The following is an 18,367-nucleotide window of genomic DNA, read 5'->3' as shown; positions in this document are numbered from 1 at the left end:
CTAGGGGTCCTTGATGCCACATTCTGTCAAATGCTGCCTTGATGTCAAGGGCAGTCACTCCCAGCTCACCTCGGGAGTTCAGCTCTTTTGTCCATGTTTGAATCAAGGGCTCATGTTTTTGCAGACGAATATGTACTCACACCGTGCCAGTTTCAGCTAAACAAAATAAGTGACAGCGATTTACTGACTCATTCCTCAGGGTAATTCCTTGACTAGTCAGTGTCAAGCTGCCTGATTTAAACTTCAAGCAATGCTTGGCAGTTAACCATCAGTCACCATCGCTGGTGCAGTTTCCATGACAATGCTTCTACCAATCAGAGTCCATTTGCCAACCAAACAGCACTCTCTTCACATAGAGTGTAAATTGTTGCTTTCCCCTTATATTGGTATTCTTGCTAAATGTCCTGATGAGTGCAAGACAAAAAACTTCGACATCTCTTTTTTCAGCTATACTCAACTTCTGTACTACCAATGACTAAAACAAAATGTGATCAAAATACATAAGCAGTACTTATATATACCAAGTTTGTGACAATAATGTTAATTAGCTCTTGTGTCAACCAACACCCAACCCGTGCCTGAAAAAAACGCAATTAGTTTACATAGTAGCTGAGAACCAAAAAATTAGAGCGTAGATGCAATTTTCAGAGAGTGATATAGTTTCAGCATCTCAGCCCACCAGAACCACAACTATATACTGTGCTAATGAGACAGAAACCACTGTAGGCAACAAAAACTAAATGGGGTGGAAAATTTCAAACGAATGTAAGCAGAAAAACCATTTGGTTTCCTAAAAGGTGTGGTAGATCAGTTTTTGCTTGCTTATCAAAGTTTAGGCCTGTTGAGCATCTCATATTGGCCCTTTCATTTGTCGGGGTGGGGGTGAGAAATTTCTTGTGCGTTAATGTGTTCTTGTAAAGTTCCTGAGCCTGTTTTCTTAATACAGTAGGAAAGCAATTTAAAATAGATAGGTACAGACTAGATTAAAATAGCACAAACAGGAATTTAACTGCCAAACAGAGAAGATTAAACCAATTATTCCATGAATGGATCAGAATGTTTATTCTGTGCCTTCAAAAGGCCCAGTTTCAGGCTGATCCCTTTCCACCTTGATACATTCCCACCATCTGCGCTGATGCTTCCCAATTGGTTATCTTGTTTACACTGACTCTTTAAAACATCTTCTTCTGTTGAAGAGTCATACGGGCTCCAAACATTAACTCTGCTCCTCTCCGCAGATGCTGGCCAGACCTGCTGAGTTTTTCCAGGTATTTTTATTTTTGTTTTGGATTTCCAGCATCCGCAGTTTTTTGCTTTTATCTTTAAAACATGTTCCAGTTTTGATATCAGCTCACTTGAAAATTGCCTGTTCTGATCAGTATCGGTTTGCAAGGCTCTGAAAGGATAATAAACTAGGAATGTTAATCTTTATACTCCCAGATTGGATGACCTTGGGTCTGCTGCAGCTGAGTGAGTTAGATTTTATGCTTCCCTGCCAGCAGGTTTGAGGGCAGGGGGACATGTAAAACCCAGTAAGTGGGCTTCCTGCTGCCTACCCGCCGGCCCCAACCTGCCTGAAATTTTGTGGGGGTTGCAGGTGAGACGTCAGGCAGCCTGCCTATGTAGGCCCTTAAGTGGCCAATTAATAGCTACCATTGGGTATTTTCCCAGGGCAGGGGAGGCCCATTCCCTGCAGGCAGCGTGCCAGCTGTAGCTGTATGGGCTAGTGTAGGGCAAGGGGGAAGCTTTGTGTCCCCTGGGCCCATGGAAGGTAATCCCCAAAGCTCAGTTCCCCTCCCCCAATCATTTCTTGAACCCAGCCCCCCATGCCGCTCACCCCCCCTCGCCGAGACCCCCTGCCCCAGACTTGCCTGGGCTGTGCAGCATGGCAGAACTGCCTGCAGCCCCAGCAGTGGCCACCATTCCCAGCTAGCGCAGCTAGAACTACAGAGCTGCTAGCCATCCAATTGGCCCTCAGGGTCCTGAATTCCAGGGAAGCCAGGCACTGGTTAGCGTTTAATCCGGTTGGGCCTACCCCTCAGAAGCAATGCAGATTTTCCACCAGTTCTCCAACTGGTGAGCTGAGACCGCATTAATTAAATTAACATCCACTCATAGAATCAGTTTGGGTGGAGATAAGAAATAGCAAAGGAAAGAAGTAACTGGTGAGAAAAGCTTATAGGCTTCTAAGAGTAGCTACACTGCAGGATAGAGCAGAAATAATGGGGACTTCTTAAAAAAAATTACTGCAATAATTGTGGGAGATTTTAATCTTCAGGTAGATTGGATGAATCACATTGGCAAAGATTGAGGATGGATTCATAAGTGTATCTGAGACAGTTTCGGAACCAAAACTGAAAAAGTGACATCAAGGAAAGCTTTGTCCTGATTGGTTGGTAGGAAATCTGCACCAAATTTGAAAAACAAACACTGCAAAGCTAATTAATAAATTAATTAACTAAGTCGCGATGGCTGGGCAGGTGATGTGCTGTGAGGTGGGATGTATGATGTGGGAGCTGGCAGATCCCATTGCGAGCCGCAGTGAACACATCTGCAGCAAGTGTTGGTTGCTGGAGGAACTCCGGCTCAGAATTGATGAGCTGGAGTCCAAGCTCCGGATGCTGCGGCACGTCCGGGAGGGGGAGAGTTACCTGGACGCTTTGTATCAAGAGGCGGTCACACCCGGTAGATTAAGTACCTCAAGTTCAGTCAGTGGTCAGGGTCAGCAGGATATGACTGCTGGTGAGGCAAGTAGAGGGATCCTGTGTTCAGGAACAGAGGAGCCACAGCTCTTGATCTTGTCCACCAGGTACGAGGTACTTGTTCCCTTTGTGGATGATGAACAGGGCTGTAGGGAGGATGAGCCAGCTGACCACGGCACCATGGCACAGGAGGCCATTCAAGAGGGGGGAGCAAAAAGACAAGTAGTTGTAGGGGGTTCTATATTAGGGGAATTGACAGCATCCTTTGTAAGCAGGATCGAGAGTCTCGCATGGTATCTTGCCTGCCTGATGTCAGGTGAGGGTCATCTCTGACCGGCTTGAAAGGATATTGGAGAGGGAGGGGGAGAATCCAGTTGTTGTTGTCCACGTCAGGACAAATAACATAGGTAAGACCAGGAAAGAGGACTTGTTTGGGGATTATCAGGAACTGGGAACTAAATTAAAGAATAGGTCCTCAAGGATTATAATCTCCGGATTACTATCCGAGCCACGTGCAAATTGGCATTGGGACGCAAGAATAAGGGAAGTAAACACGTGGCTAAAGGAGTGGTGCGGGAAAGAGGGGTTCCAATTCATGGGGCACCGGCATCAGTACTGGAACAGGAGGGATCTGTACCATTGGGACGGTCTCCACCTCAACCGATCTGGGACCAATGTTGTAGCGAAAAGGGTAAATAGGGTGGTCTTTAAAGTAGAAAGTGGTGGGTGGAGGGAAGGGTAAAACTCCAAGAAGTATGACTAATGGGAAACAAAGCAGCAGATTAGCGTATGGGGGGATGGATTCAACTTCATGGAAAATTATGAAAAAACTGAAAAGAAAGGAGAGCCCAGGAGAGGCTATTAAAGTCTCCAGAACACAAAATAGGACAGAACGTTTGGAAAGGGCTAAGAATCTAACTTCAAGCACATCAGATAAAGGGACGACAATGAGAAAGGGGAAGGGAAATACAGGACGGAAGGTGTTGTATCTGAATGCACACAGTATACGAAATAAGGTAAATGAGCTTGTGGCGCAGATTGAAATTGGCAGGTATGATGTGGTGGGCATCATAGAGACATGGCTGCAAGGGGATCAGGACTGGGAGCTAAATATACAAGGATATATATCCTATTGAAAAGATAGGCAGGTTGGCAGAGGGGTTGGGTTGCTTTGTTAGTAAATGAAATTAAATCGATAGCAAGTAACGACGTAGGGTCAGGTGATGTAGAATCTGTGTGGGTAGAGTTGAGGAACCGCAAAGGTAAAAAAAAAAAACCACAATGGGAGTTATGTACTGGCCTCCGAACAGCAGTCAGGATGTGGGACACAAGATACACCAGGAGATAGAAAAGGCATGTAAGAAAGGCAAGGTTACAGTGATCATGGGGGATTTCAATATGTGGGTAGACTGGGAAAATCAGGTTGGTAGTGGATCCCAAGAAAAGGAATTTGTGGAATGTCTACGAGATGGCTTTTTCGAGCAGCTTGTGGTGGAGCCCACTAGGGAACAGGCAATTCTAGATTTAGTGATGTATAATGAGGCAGATTTGATAAGGGAGCTTAAGGTGAAGGAATCCTTAGGAGGAAGTGACCACAATATAATAAAATTTACCCTGCAATTTGAGAGGAAAAAACTGGAATCAGGTGTAACGGTATTACAGTTGAATAAAGGCAACTACAGAGGCATGAGGGAGGAGCTGGCCAGAATTGACTGGGAGATGAGACTAGCAGGAAAGACAATGGAACATCAATGGCAGGAGTTTCTGGGAGTAATTTGGGAGACACAACAAAAATTCATCCCTAGGAAGAAGAAGCATACTAAAGGGAGGACGAGGCAACCATGGCTGACGAGGGAAGTCAGGGATAGCATAAAAGCTAAAGAGAAAGCATACAATGTGGCGAAGAGCAGTGGGAAACTAGGGGATTGGGAAGCCTACAAAGACCAACAGAGGACAACTAAAAAAAAATAAAGAGGGCGAAGGTTAAATATGAGGGTAAACTAGCCAATAATATAAAAGAAGATTGCAAGAGTTTTTCTTAGATATATGAAGGGTAAGAGAGAGGCAAAAGTGGACATTGGGCTGCTAGAATATGATGCTGGAGAAGTAGTAGTGGGGAACAAAGAAATGGCAGAGGAACTGAATAGGTACTTTGCATCAGTCTTCACAGTGGAAGACACAAGTAACATCCGCAAAGTTCAAGAGAGTATGGTGGCCATTACCAAGGAGAAGGTGCTAGGAAAACTGAAAGGTCTGAAGGTGGATAAATCGCCTGGACCAGATGGATTACACCCCAGAGTTCTGAAGGAGATAGCTGAAGAGATAGTGGAGGCGTTAGTGGCGATCTTTCAGGAATCGCTGGAGTCAGGGAGGGTCCCAGAGGACTGGAAAATCGCTAATGTAAGCCCCCCTGTTTAAGAAGAGAGTGAGGCAAAAGATGGGAAATTACAGGCCGATTAGCCTGACCTCAGTCATTGGTAAGATTTTAGAGTCCATTATTAAGGATGTGATTTCAGAATACTTGGAAGTGCATGGTAAAATCGGGCAAAGTCAGCATGGTTTCATCAAGGGGAGGTCATGCCTGACAAATCTGTTAGAATTCTTTGAGGAGGTAACGAGTAGGTTAGACAAAGGAGAGCCAATGGATGTTATCTACTTGGACATCCAGAAGGCCTTTGACAAGGTGCTGCACTGGAGGCTGCTCAGTAAGACAAGAGCCCATGGTGTTAGAGGCAAGGTACTAGCATGGATAGAAGATTGGCTGTCTGGCAGAAGGCAGAGAGTGGGGATAAGGGGGTCCTTCTCAGGATGGCGGCCGGTGACTAGTGGAGTTCCGCAGGGGTCAGTGTTGGGACCACAACTTTTCACTTTATACATTAATGATCTAGATGAAGGAACTGAGGGCATTCTGGCTAAGTTTGCAGATGATACAAAGATAGGTGGAGGGGCAGGTAGTATTGAGGAGGCGGGGAGGCTGCAGAAGGATTTGGACAGGTTAGGAGAATGGGCAAAGAAGTGGCAGATGGAATACAACGTGGGGAAGTGTGAGGTCATGCACTTTGGTAGGAAGAATAGAGGCATAGACTATTTTCTAAATGGGGAGAGAATTCAGAAATCTGGAGTGCAAAGGGACTTGGGAGTCCTAGTCTAGGATTCTCTTAAGGTTAACTTGTCAGTAGTTAGGAAGGCAAATGCAATATTGGCATTTATTTCGAGAGGACTAGAATATAAAAGCAGGGATGTGCTGCTGAGGCTTTATGAGGCTCTGGTCAGACCACATTTAGAATATTCTGAGCAATTTTGGGCTGTGTATCTCAGGAAGGATGTGCTGGCCCTGGAGAGGGTCCAGAGGAGGTTCACAAGAATGATCCCAGGAATGAAATGCTTAACATATGATGAACGTTTGAGGACTCTGGGTCTATACTTGGAGTTTAGAAGGATGAGGGGGGGAATCTGATTGGCACTTACAGAATACTGACAGCCTGGATAGAGTGGATGTGAGGAAGATGTTTCCATTAGTAGGAGAGACTAGGACCCGAGGGCACAGCCTCAGAGTAAAGGGAAGACCTTTTAGAACAGAGATGAGGAGAAACTTCTTTAGCCAGAGAGTGGTGAATCTATGGAATTCATTGCCACAAAAGGCTGTTGAAGCCAGGTCATTGAGCGTATTTAAGACCAAGATAGATAGGTTCTTGATTGGTAAGGGAATCAAAGGTTATGGGGAGAAGGCAGGAGAATGGGGTTGAGAAACTTATCAGCCATGATTGAATGGCGGAGCAGACCCGATGGGCCGAATGGCCTAATTTCTGCTCCTATGTCTTATGGTCTTATGGAACAGGCTACTTTAGAACTGATGAGGTATAATGCGACTGGATAAATAATGGCCTCATAGTAAAGGATCCCCTTGGTAAGAGTGATCATGACATGTTAGAATTTCACATTCAGCTTGAGGGTGAAAAATGTGGCTCTTAAACTAAAGTCTTAAACTCAAATAAAGACAATTACATTGGTATGAAGACAGAGTTGGCGGAAATGGAATTGCAAATTAGGTTACAAGATGAGATGGTAGAGAAGCTGTGGCAGACATTTAAGGATATATGTCTTCAACTCTCAACAAAGATGTATTCCATTGAGAAAGAAAGACTCTATAAGAAGGCTGTACCATCCGTGGCTAACTAAGGAAGTTAAGGATGGCATCAAATTGAAAGAAAAGACATACAATGCTGCATAAATTGATTGTATGGCAGAAGATTGGGAACATTTTGAAACAAGCAAAGGATGACTAAAAAATAATAAAGGGAGAAATTGGCGTATGAGGGAAAACTAGCAAGAAATATAAAAACACAGTAAAATCTTCAAGAGCATACCTAGCACAAAGGAAGATGGTTGTGGTTGTTGGAGGTCAGTCATCTCAGCTCCAGGACATCACTGCAGGAGTTCCTCAGGGTATTGTCCTAGGCTCAATCATCTTCAGCTGCTTCATCAATGACCTTCCTTCCATCATAAAGTCAGAAGTGGGGATGTTCGCTGATGATTGCACATAATGTTCAGCACCATTTGCAACTCCTCAAATACTGAAGCAGCCCATGTCCAAATGTAGCAAGACCTGGACAATATCCGGGCTTGGGCTGACAAGTGGCAAGTAACATTTGTGCCACATAAGTGTCAGGCAATGATCATCTCCAACAAGAATCTAACCATCGCTCCTTGACATTCGATGGCATTACCATTGCTGAATCCCCTACTATCAACCTCCTGGGGGGTTACCATTGACCAGAAACGGAACTGGACTAGCCACATAAATACTGTGGCTACAAGAGCAGGTCAGAGGCTAGGAATCCTATGACAACTAACCCACCTCCTGACTCCCCAAAGCCTGTCCACCATCTGCAAGGCACCAGTCTAGAGTGTGATGGAATGCTCCCCACTTGCCTGGATGAGTGCAGCTCCAACAACACTCGAAGCTTGACACCATCCAGGACAAAGCAGCCCACTTGATTGCCACCACATCCACAAACATTGACTCTCTTCCACCTCCAGTGAACAGTAGTAGCAGTGTGTACCATCTACAAGATTCACTGCATGAATTCACCAAGGTTCCTTAGGCAGCACCTTCCAAGCCCACGACCTGCTACCATCTAGAAGGATAAAGGGAGCAGATAGATGGGTTCACCACCACCTGGAACTCCCTCCCTAACAGCATTGTGGGTGTACCTACACCACAGGGACTGCAGCCATTCAAGAAGTCAGCTCACCACCTTCTCAAGGGCAATTAGGAATGGGCAATAAATGTTGGCCTAGCCAGCAAAGCCCACATCCTGTAAATGAATAAAAAGAAGATATAAAAAGGAAAAGAGTAGCTAATGTGAGCATTGGTCCTTTATATGGTGAGATTGGGGAATTATTAATGAGAAACAAGGAAATGGCAGAGACTTTGAGCAAGTATTTTGTATCTGTCTTCACAGTGAAAGACACAAAAAGCCTCCCAAGAATAGTAGAAAATCAGGAGGCATAAGGGAGAGAGGAACTCAAAACAATCACTAGAGAAAAGGTACTGGGAAAGCTAATGGGACTAAAGGCTGACACGTTCCCTGGACCTGATGGCCTGCATCCTAAGGTATTTCAAAAGTGGCTGCAGAGGATGAATTTGTTGTAACCTTCCAAAATTCCCAAGGGCAAGATTTTCAGCTCATCATGCGGGCATGTGCCTGACACGCACGAGCATGAAATAGGATGTGATGATGTCAGGCGAGCGCCTCGACGTCATCGCACAATCGCATGATATTTCAGTCGCCGGGCGTGCGCGGGAGTCAGCAGTGCCACCCGCTGGCAAGAGGGCTGTTAAGCCCATTAATAAATTAATTAAAGTGAAATTTTCCCAGCCCATCCATCCTTACGGTTGGCAGGCAGGCGAATAGGCCAAGCAGCCTTTGCATTTTTTTGCGAAGCCTCATCCATAGGCAGGATGAGGTTTCGAACAGTGATTATAAAAAATCATTTTTAACATGTCCCTGCTCATGTGACAGAGTCACACGAGGGGACATGTTTTCCTTATTTTTGAAATCTCTATTTTTAATGTTAAAGATGTTCAGCTCCCTGAGGCAGCTCTGTGCACCCATGTGCATGTGCACATTTCAGCACTCGCGCTCCTCCTACCTTCACCCTGGCAGCACTAAGGCACTCAGCGAGTGTTTCAGGCTGGCTGCCGTTAATAGGCCAGTCAGCATGAGATAGCGGTTGGGGGCTGATTGCGGGCTTCTGACCGTTGCGCAGCCGCTTCCAGGCCTGCCCACCACGCCTGCCTGACGAGGTAAAAGTCTGCTCCTAGATTCTGAAACTTCACCATTGATTGGAAAACCACAAATGTACTACCTGTATTCATGAAAGAAGTGGAGCCAGTAAGGAAACTATTGGCCAGTTAGCCTAACATCTGTCATTGGGGAAAATGCTAGAATCTGTGAAGAGGTGGTACCATTGAGAAAATCACAATACAATCAGGTAGGGTCAACATGGTTTTGTGAAAGGAAAATCATATTTGACCAGTTCAATAGAGTTCTTTGAGGATGTAAGAAGCATTCAATAAGGTGCCATATGAAAGGTTACCACACAAAATAAGAGCTCATGGGGTTAGGGCTGTTAAGGACAGGAGAGAGGTGGTAGGATGGTACCCACTTTTCATTTTTCAACTAGCCACAGGTAAATGCCTTTTTTAAAGGGAAAGTATGTTTTAACCCCCTCAGTGCTGAATTCTAAGAACAGTCAAAAAATAGATTTTTCTCACGTAAGATATTAAAAAACAATAAATGCTTATTTCTCAACCCACTCAAACATGCACACAAGAAAAAGTGATTGCAAAAAGAGGTAGCATGCAGTAGGGTTTTTTTTTAAAACGTCCAAAAATTCATTGTTACACTTGAATCTCTCGAGATGAAAGCTTGTAGCCCTATTGATTCCTTTTTGGTTCACTGAAGAAATGGAGGGTGCAAGTTTCCAGTGACAGATTCAGCGGGTTACTGCTTGCAGCAGCAGGTTTCTGGCTTCACTCCATCCGGCGTGCAGATCTGGTTTGGGTTTTCAAATCATTAGGCAAAAGGTTAGCCCCAATTCTCTGCCTGCTGATGGATTCTAGGCAGGGTCCTTGCTTTGCTGGGCTGGATCTATTCCCTCTGAGTCTCCTTATCTCCCAGACTGACTGACCGAGGCTGTTCTAAAAATTTGTGCTAATAAATGTTCCTTATCACAACTTGGTTTCTGTCAGGTGACCATAATGTTTGTTTCTCCATTGCCCACACAAATGGTCCCCGATAACATGAATATTGGCACGCAATACTGTTTCATCCATTTGCATCTCCTTGTGATAGAATGGGTTTCTTTCGCAGCAAAGAAGTCTGAAAGCCCATTATGCAATGGGCTTCAGCAGTTACTTGGGTGATGGCAGCCATAAAATCCACAGGAAATATCTGTTGCATTCTAATGTCTTCCTAATGAAATGTTCCAAAAGGTTGTTAGCATTTTAGTGTCCTGACCAGATGAGTGGGCTAACTTCCAGCCTTTTTCGTTCCATGCATATTGGCAGAAATGAAAGGAGGTCACCTGCCTCTCGACTGCATTTTGTTTCAAAACAGATTGCCTGTTCTCCATTTTGCTTTTTAAAAGTAAAGTGTCCATTTTCTATAAATCCATGAATATAACTGCATGATATATTAGCATGGACAGAGGATTGGCTAACCAACAAGAAACAGCGAGTCAGGAAAAATGGATCATTTTCAGGTTTGTAAACAGTAGTGAGTGGAGTACGACAGGAATCCGTGCTGGAGCCTCAACTATTTACAATCCATTAATGACTTGGATGAAGGGATCAACTGTAGCCAAATTTGCTGCTGATATAAAAATATGTAGGAAAACAAATAGTCAGGAGGATGCAAAAGACCAGGTTTAGCAGGTAAGCGAAGACTGCGGACTTTTTAAAAAATGGCAGGAGGACTCTGATGCAGAAGTCCAGCCCCTGTTTCTGACAGATCCCATTTTTGCTGGCCAAACAAAGGGGACAAGATATGTCTCACACATCAGGGATACCCAAACTCAACTTGGCCATTCAAACTCAGTGCTGCTCAGACCCTATTTTTTGTTGTAGGTAGAGCCTTAATCCACAGTGTGGGAGTTATGAATTTTTAGGGTAGAATAAGAGACGGGGGTGGTAGCATAATGGCAGTACCACTATACTAACAGCCTATAGGCCCAGGCTAAGGCTCTGGGGACACAGATTCAAATCCCACCACAGCAGTTTGCGGAATTCAAATTCAGTTATAAATCTGGAATTAAAAGCTCATTTAATGGCGATCATGAAACCATTGTTGATTGTCATAAAAACTCATTTGATTCACTAATGTCCTTTAGGGAAGGAAATCTGCTGTCCTCACCTGGTCTGTCCTACATGTGACTTCAGACCCAAAGCAATGGCTCTTAAATGCCCTTTGAAATGGCCAAACGAGCCACTTAGTTGTATCAAACCACTACAAACCTGGCATTGACCCAGGCACTGGAAATGATAACTGCACCTTCACTGTCGCTGGGTCAAGATCCTGGATCTCCCTTCCTAACAGTACTGTATACCTACACCACGTGGACTGCTGCAGTTCAGGAAGGTGGATCACCAACATCTTCTCAAGGGCAAGTAGGGATAGTCAATAAATAGTGTCCTAGCCAGCGACACTCATATCCGGTGAATGAATGAATAAATAAAAAGGAAATCAGATCAGCCATGATCTTATTGAATAGCAGACTTGGCTCAATGGGCTCAATGGCTTACTCCTCCTATTTCTTACACTCTAATAATATGCTTTGAATTGGGGATAATTGGATGATGTGGAAGTGCAGCAGGATTGGGGGCTGGTAGTTTTGGATGCCTCATAAGGTTGTTCAGTTTACAAGCGGCAAGTAACATTTGCGCCACACAAGTGCCAAGCAGTGACCATCTCCAACAAGAGAGAATCGCCCCTTGATGTTCAATAGCATTAGCATCACTGAATGCCCCACTATCAACATCCTGTGGGTTACCATTTACCAGAAACTAACTGGACTATCCATATAAATGCTGTGGCTACAAGAGCAGGTCAGAGGCTAGGAATCCTACAATGAGTAACTCACCTCCTGACTCCCCAAAGTCTGTCCTCCATCTGTAAGGCACAAGTCAGGAATGTGGTAGAATACTGCCCATTTGCCTAGATGAGTGCAACTCCCACAGCACTCAAGAAGCTTGACACCATCCAGGACAAAGCAGCCTGCTTGATTGGCACCACATCAAAAAACATTCACTCCCTCCACCACCGATACACAGTAGCAGCAGTGGATGCCATCTACAAGATGCACTGCAGTAATTCACCAAGACTCCTTAGTCAGCACATTCCAAACCCACAACCACTACCATCTAGAATGACAAGGGCAGCAGATAGATGGGGACACCGCCACCAGGAAGTTCCCCTCCAGGTCACTCACCATCCTGACTTGGAAATATATCACAGTCCCTTCACTGTTGCCACGTCAAAATCCAGGAACTCCCTTCCTAACAGCACTGTGGGTGTACCTACACCACATTGACTGTCGCGGTTCAAGAAGGCAGCTCACCACCACCACCTCAAGGGCAACTAGGGATGGGTAATAAATGCTGGCCCAGCCAGTGAAGCCCACATCCCATGAATGAATAAGAAAAAACAATACCTGAAAAACAGCACCTCAAGTGAAAAGGGAATGAAAAAGGTAATGAATACTGGGCAATGTGGCAAGAGGTATAAAATATGAAGGTCAAGTTGCAACGATGAATCCACATAAAGTTTTAGTAAACTGCGATTGGAGTGCTGTATTCAGTTTTAGGCCCCACAGTATGGTATGGGTGTTGAGTCAAAAGAGAGGGTACAGCGTATATTCACAAGGATGCTGCCTGGTGTGAGGAAATTCAAAGAATGGCTTGGAAAAATTTGAGGTTGCTTTCATTAGGGCAGAGGAGATTACAGGGTAATATAGCAGAAGTTTTTAAACTCTGACCAGAAGAGGGAAGGTAGATAGAAACAGACGGTTCTCAGCATCGAGCACCCCAGGACAGAATAAGATTTACAAATTTAGGATGAAAGCAGGAGAAACCTTTTTAAACAGATGGCTGTGAGGCTGTAGAATGCACTACCAGAGTTGTTAATTAAAGCAGGGACCACATCAACGTTTAAGAATAGGAGGTTGAAGGAAAGGAGAATAAAGGAATAAGGCAACGAGGCAGGTATGTAGAATTAGGACTTCTGCCTGTGTGGTGGATAAGCATCAATGTGGACTGCTTTGATGTTGCTAATTCTTGTGTAATTATATCAGGCACATTTAATTTGCTAACCTGCTATGTATATTCTTACAGTGCTGCTTTTTGTATCTTTTTTCAGGAATTCCCTGCGGAAATATGTTGGCTGCCCCGAGCAATGTGCATTTTTTGTCAATCAATCTGCAGAACATTGTGCACTGGAAGCTGGCTGGAGAGAAAGGATGCAGGATATTGTCCACCGTGCAGTATAAAGTGTAATTGCTCCTCTCATTCTCTCCTGCTACATTACTGACTAGATTTTGATTACAATCTGTTGCTCCCAAATGAAAACAAGGGTAGCTACAAGAAAATGTTTAATAACACACACAGTTTTTCTGTTTTGGACTATTTTTGGACTTTTTTTACATCTCCTCCCAGCACAGTTGTGAGGAGAGTTAATGCCCCTGTTCCCTGCTGCTGCTCCTGGCATACTGACATACATGTACATGGTACAGAGGATTCAATACCAAATACAAAACTAAGAGCTATTTTAACCCAATTACCCCAAGAGACTGAATTCAGTAGTCTCATTCAGAAATGTGATTATTTATTGTGGTCCCTGTGTTCATACTGTCCACTTACAATAAGTATTGTTCACTGTACCACACAATGACCATTTCAACAACTGATTGGTTTATGTTGAATTGCCTTGACCCAGTTTTTTCATCTACTGATGCATCTCTGAATCCTATACATTGTAACTTCAAAAAGGTGAGAAAGTCACCATAAACAGTAGCATTCAGCATTAGTTCTTTGAATTATGTTGCTGCCCTTTTATTTTGCACTTAGAAAGCATTAAAACTGCAAGCATGTGACGGCAGTGCACGTTATTTTTGTGCTAGTGTGTTAGAGAAGCTACCGCACTATATGCGACTTGATGTGAAAAGACAGGAAAAGGTAAACCGCATGTTTGCAGGTGCAGTTTCCCATCAGATTTTTATCTTTGATCAACCTCATGTCACAGGCTGAGGCTGCACATGTAGCAAATGCCCCACTTTACATCAATTCTTCTAAGGTGTTCATTCACCTTTGCATTAATTTGTTTTTGAAGCTGAATTATCCCTCTTAGAGCAATCTATTCAATTGTTACAGAACAGTTTCTTAATATACCAAACAATACATTTTATGCACTTCAACTTTTAGACGAAAGACATGCAACCGATTAAATAGATTACAATATTAGATTGAAGAATATCTCATAAAAGAAAATGTGTTACAGATTTATGTTCGATGCCAAAGAAAGTAATTAATCCATTTCTGAAAAATCTGTCTCTAGACTTGACTATTCCAATGCACTCCTGGCTGGCCTTCCACATTCTACCCTTTTTAAACATAATATCATCCAAAATTCTACTGCTTGTGTCATTGTATCAAATCCAGTTTACCTATAACTCTGTGCTCAGTGACTCCCAGTTAAATATTGTCTTAATTTTATAATTCTCATCTGTATTTTCAAGTCCCTCCATGGCCTCGCCCCTTATCTGTAATTTCCTCCAACCCCACAACCCTCTGAGACATCTGCGCTTATCTAATTCTAGCCTCTTAACCATCCTCGATTTTACTTTCTTCACAATTGCTGGTCATGCCTTCAGCAGCCAGGCCTTAATCTCTCGACTTCCCTCCCTAAATCACCTCTCTACCTTGCTTTCCTCCTATTACAGTAGAGGCTCTATGTAAATGCAAGTTATTGTTTTAAATATGATTGGAGGGTATGGAGAAAATATCAAACCACATGAGATGACACAATTTCACTGAAATATTTTTGAGTCATAGACATAGCAACACAGTGAAGACAGCTTCACTGTGAGGGAAAATAGTTTTATAGTGACAACACCAAAGAGTAGATTTAAAATTAATGTAGATTTTGTTTATCGAGGCACCCCTATGTCAAGAGCCTAAACCCATAGTACAGAGTATGATAGAGTAGGATAAATAAAGATGCAGATTAGGGGATGTCAAACTGGGACTTTAAAAGCATGAAGGGAGGAAGAAGGTCAATATTTATAATGTCTAAGGAAGGAATTAATTAAAAGCAGAGATGGTGCTATACATCTACTTAGTTTAATTTATTTAAGGTACATTGTGCTATAAATCCAATATATTTTGAGAGGCCATGAGATCTAATCTATAACTCACTCATAGTATTGACTGACTCATTCAGAGCCTCATTGCTCACAAAAGCTACTCATTGGACTTAAATCTTGTCATACAGCTTCTGGACATTTATTCTGTACATGGGTGCTTGAGATGACAAGTGATTTTTGATGAGGAAGACCTTTCATTTAATTTTGTCTTGTACTATACAATACTTACAATACTAACCCTGCATATTCTTCATATGGCATTCAGCTTTTTCTGAAACATGTCCAATATCTTGGCTTCACACGGTCTTTCCAGCTTTTGTTCACACTCCCTCTCTAATCATATTTGAAAAAAGTGAACCGATCATTTTGGACAACTTGTGAGGAACTACTTTCTGGTTTCTGTCCTAAATTTGCTTCTCCTAGCCATGAATTGTAGCATCTTCTCATACTGTCCTCGTGTCTCTGATTATACTGTTGCTGGTTTTTGCTCTTTAATCATTTCTCTCTCAAATTCTCGCAGAGACATTGCTTTTCAATAATGAAGAGCCCCAATTTGTGAAGTTGTTCTTCTTAGTTCTTCACTCCGACACTGAGTATCAAGTTTATTACCCACCTCTGGAGTGTGTCTCAGGTTTGGATGGTTCCCACGTAACTGTGATTAACTGTAATTGAACTCCAGGCACAGCCTGAGCAGAACAGCACAGAACAACTTCTGCATGGTCTCTGGAAATTTGAACTGAACTGATTTCTCCTCTAACTCAGCATCCTATTTGTACTGATTATTACTACTCTCACTAGCTTGGGCAGATAAGTGGTAAGTATCATTCACACTACACAAGTGCCAGACAATGACCTTCTCCAGCAAGAGAGAATCTAACCATCTAACCATCGCCCCTTGACATTCAATGGCCTTGTCATCACTGAATACCCCACCATCAACACCCTGGGGGTTAACATTGACCAGAAGCTACACCACATGGACTGCAGCGGTTCAAGAAGGCAGCTCACCACCACCTTCTCAAGGGCAATTAGGGATGGGCAACAACTACTGCGATTGCCAGTGACACATTCCATAAAATAACTTTTTAAAAATTTATTTAAACAAAGTGAACAAGACATATCCCCAAGATATCATTCAGCTTCCAATTTGGCATGTATATAAAGGCGAAATATTGCAGACGCTGGAAATCTCAACCAAAAACACTGGAAAAACTCAACAGGTCTGACAGCATCTGTGGAAAGAAAGACATGAGTTAATGTTCCAAGTCCACATGCCTCTTCAGAGCCCTCATATGGACTTGAAATATTAACTCCTCTATCTTTCTCTCCATACATGCTGTCAGACTTGGCAAGTATGTGTTTCTACCTTATTGCGAGATTGATCTTTTAAAATTAATTTTGAATTCAACTTTGGAATTAAAATATTAAAGGGTTTTGAGGATTGTAGCTGGCAGTCTACATTGTACATGTTTGTTATAATTATTACTATTGCTTATAGCCTTGCATTAGTTCTCTTGTTCAGTTCATGTAATTAGCATAATTTCCCATTTTTGTTGTTGAAGTGTCCTGTCTACTTCCTGAACCAGTTCATGATTTTATTTCATGATTACAGTATAAACCACTTAATGGAAAGACCCATATGGTGACAATTGTTCCTTTTATCCAAGTGTTTTTATGAAGCAAACATTGTAGAATACATGGTAAATAAATTGGTGCTTAAACAAATATTCCTCTCGAATGATCCTAGTTGGAAATGTGCTCGTAGCTAGCTTAATCCAGCTTGTTAATTTTATAATTTATATTTTCAGTAACTTGACTACTTCTGCAATTGAATTTGCCACCTGCCATAATTTGTTTTTAGGGAAGTCCTAATTGTTTTGCCCCCTTAACCTGAGTCACTAATTAATTATTGTATCTGCAGTCTTTTTTGGAAGTGTGAAAAACATAGGTTTTTGTGCAGAATTTTAAAAACTTATAAATTTTACTGTGATCCTGATTCTCCCCTATTACCACCTCCCCACCCCACACGCATACAGTGGGAAGAATTTTCCATGCCCATTGACGTCAGGCGTCCTGGCGAACATGAGCGGTCAATATGGTGGGCAGGCCAAAAATCAGTCTCATGACATTGTGAAACCAGTTTGTGATCGTCTGCTCCACCAATCAATGGCAGACCTCACTTCCCGCTGCAGGACATCGGGAACTTCATTGTAATACATCTACATATCATTATAAATCTTGCTTGCCGGAATCATCCCCCGACCCCCACACTGGATCATCCAGGCACCCAATCCGATGTGTTTCACAACAGCATTTATAAGGCATGCACCTGGCAAGCTGCACTCAAGGGCAATTTTGAGGTGAGTGTGCATTAATGTTGCGCAGCGTTCGTGAGGGTCACCCATTTGATTTCAAGGTTGAGGCACTGAGCATATAGGTAAGGGAACAGGCAAGTCGCCTTTTCCCAGCTGGCTGACAGGACAGTGCCAGGGCAAAGGCTGCACAGGAGTTGGGGTGGGGGCAAAGGCTGCATTGCTTTTGAGAGGAGTTGGGGGATCAAGGGCAGCACTGCATCTGAGGTGAGTCGGGGTGGGTGGGGCAAGGGCTGCACTAAGGTTGGGGCAAGTTGGGGAGGGGCAAGGACTGCACTGTGTCTAATGGTGGTGCGTAAGCACACGGGGTGGGGGAGAAGGGAGCAGCCATGCATTAGGGAAGCCTTGTATAAAGTGACCTCTCCTCCACAGCTGAGACGGTTCATGCGCAGCCACATTGAAATGCATTGATTTGGGTCTCTAGCTTATCTACCCACTCAAGAAACGCAGAGGCATGAAAGTGCCACCAAGCGCTCCAGAGCATTTCACCCTCGGGCACAGACTGCAAACTAATGAGCGTTTCAGTGGACTGCAGAACAGTTGGACGACTGGGCACATTGTACAAGCTCCTCGCTAAAGCTGGTCATGGAGCAGTCACCGATGGAGGCGCTCACAGCGTCTTGTAATATCATCATCCTGGTTTGGGCCAGTCTCCCCCATGGGTCAAGCTAACAGTGCAGCCTTGCAGTGCAAGTTAGGAGAATGCCTGTGCCTGAGCTGAGAGCACAGCATGCAGTCCAGTGGGCAAAGCTGCCGCCATTCGGTCAGGTGGAGTGAGGCTTGGAAGATGGAGTTTCAGGAAGCCATGCAGTGCACTAATCTTCAGCCATCCATGGGGTGGCCAGCACACTCTGGGATGCGTTAAGTGGC

General features: G+C 43.6%; 1 protein-coding gene across 2 annotated transcripts in view; it reads left to right on the top strand.

Moving 5' to 3' along the window:
- LOC121277644 (interleukin-20 receptor subunit alpha-like) overlaps positions 1-18,367 on the top strand; it is a 64,044-nt gene that overhangs the window by 20,150 nt on the left and 25,527 nt on the right. For both annotated transcript variants that reach the window (XM_041187236.1, XM_041187235.1), the window contains exon 2: positions 13,124-13,256. In XM_041187236.1, coding sequence (XP_041043170.1) covers positions 13,160-13,256 — 97 coding nt within the window. In that variant the 5' untranslated portion in view covers positions 13,124-13,159. The remainder of the gene's footprint in view (positions 1-13,123; positions 13,257-18,367) is intronic.

The sequence above is a fragment of the Carcharodon carcharias genome, chromosome 5, assembly GCF_017639515.1.
Source record: "Carcharodon carcharias isolate sCarCar2 chromosome 5, sCarCar2.pri, whole genome shotgun sequence".
NCBI classification, from domain to species: Eukaryota; Metazoa; Chordata; class Chondrichthyes; order Lamniformes; family Lamnidae; genus Carcharodon; species Carcharodon carcharias.
This window is presented reverse-complemented; position numbering and strand designations above follow the sequence as displayed.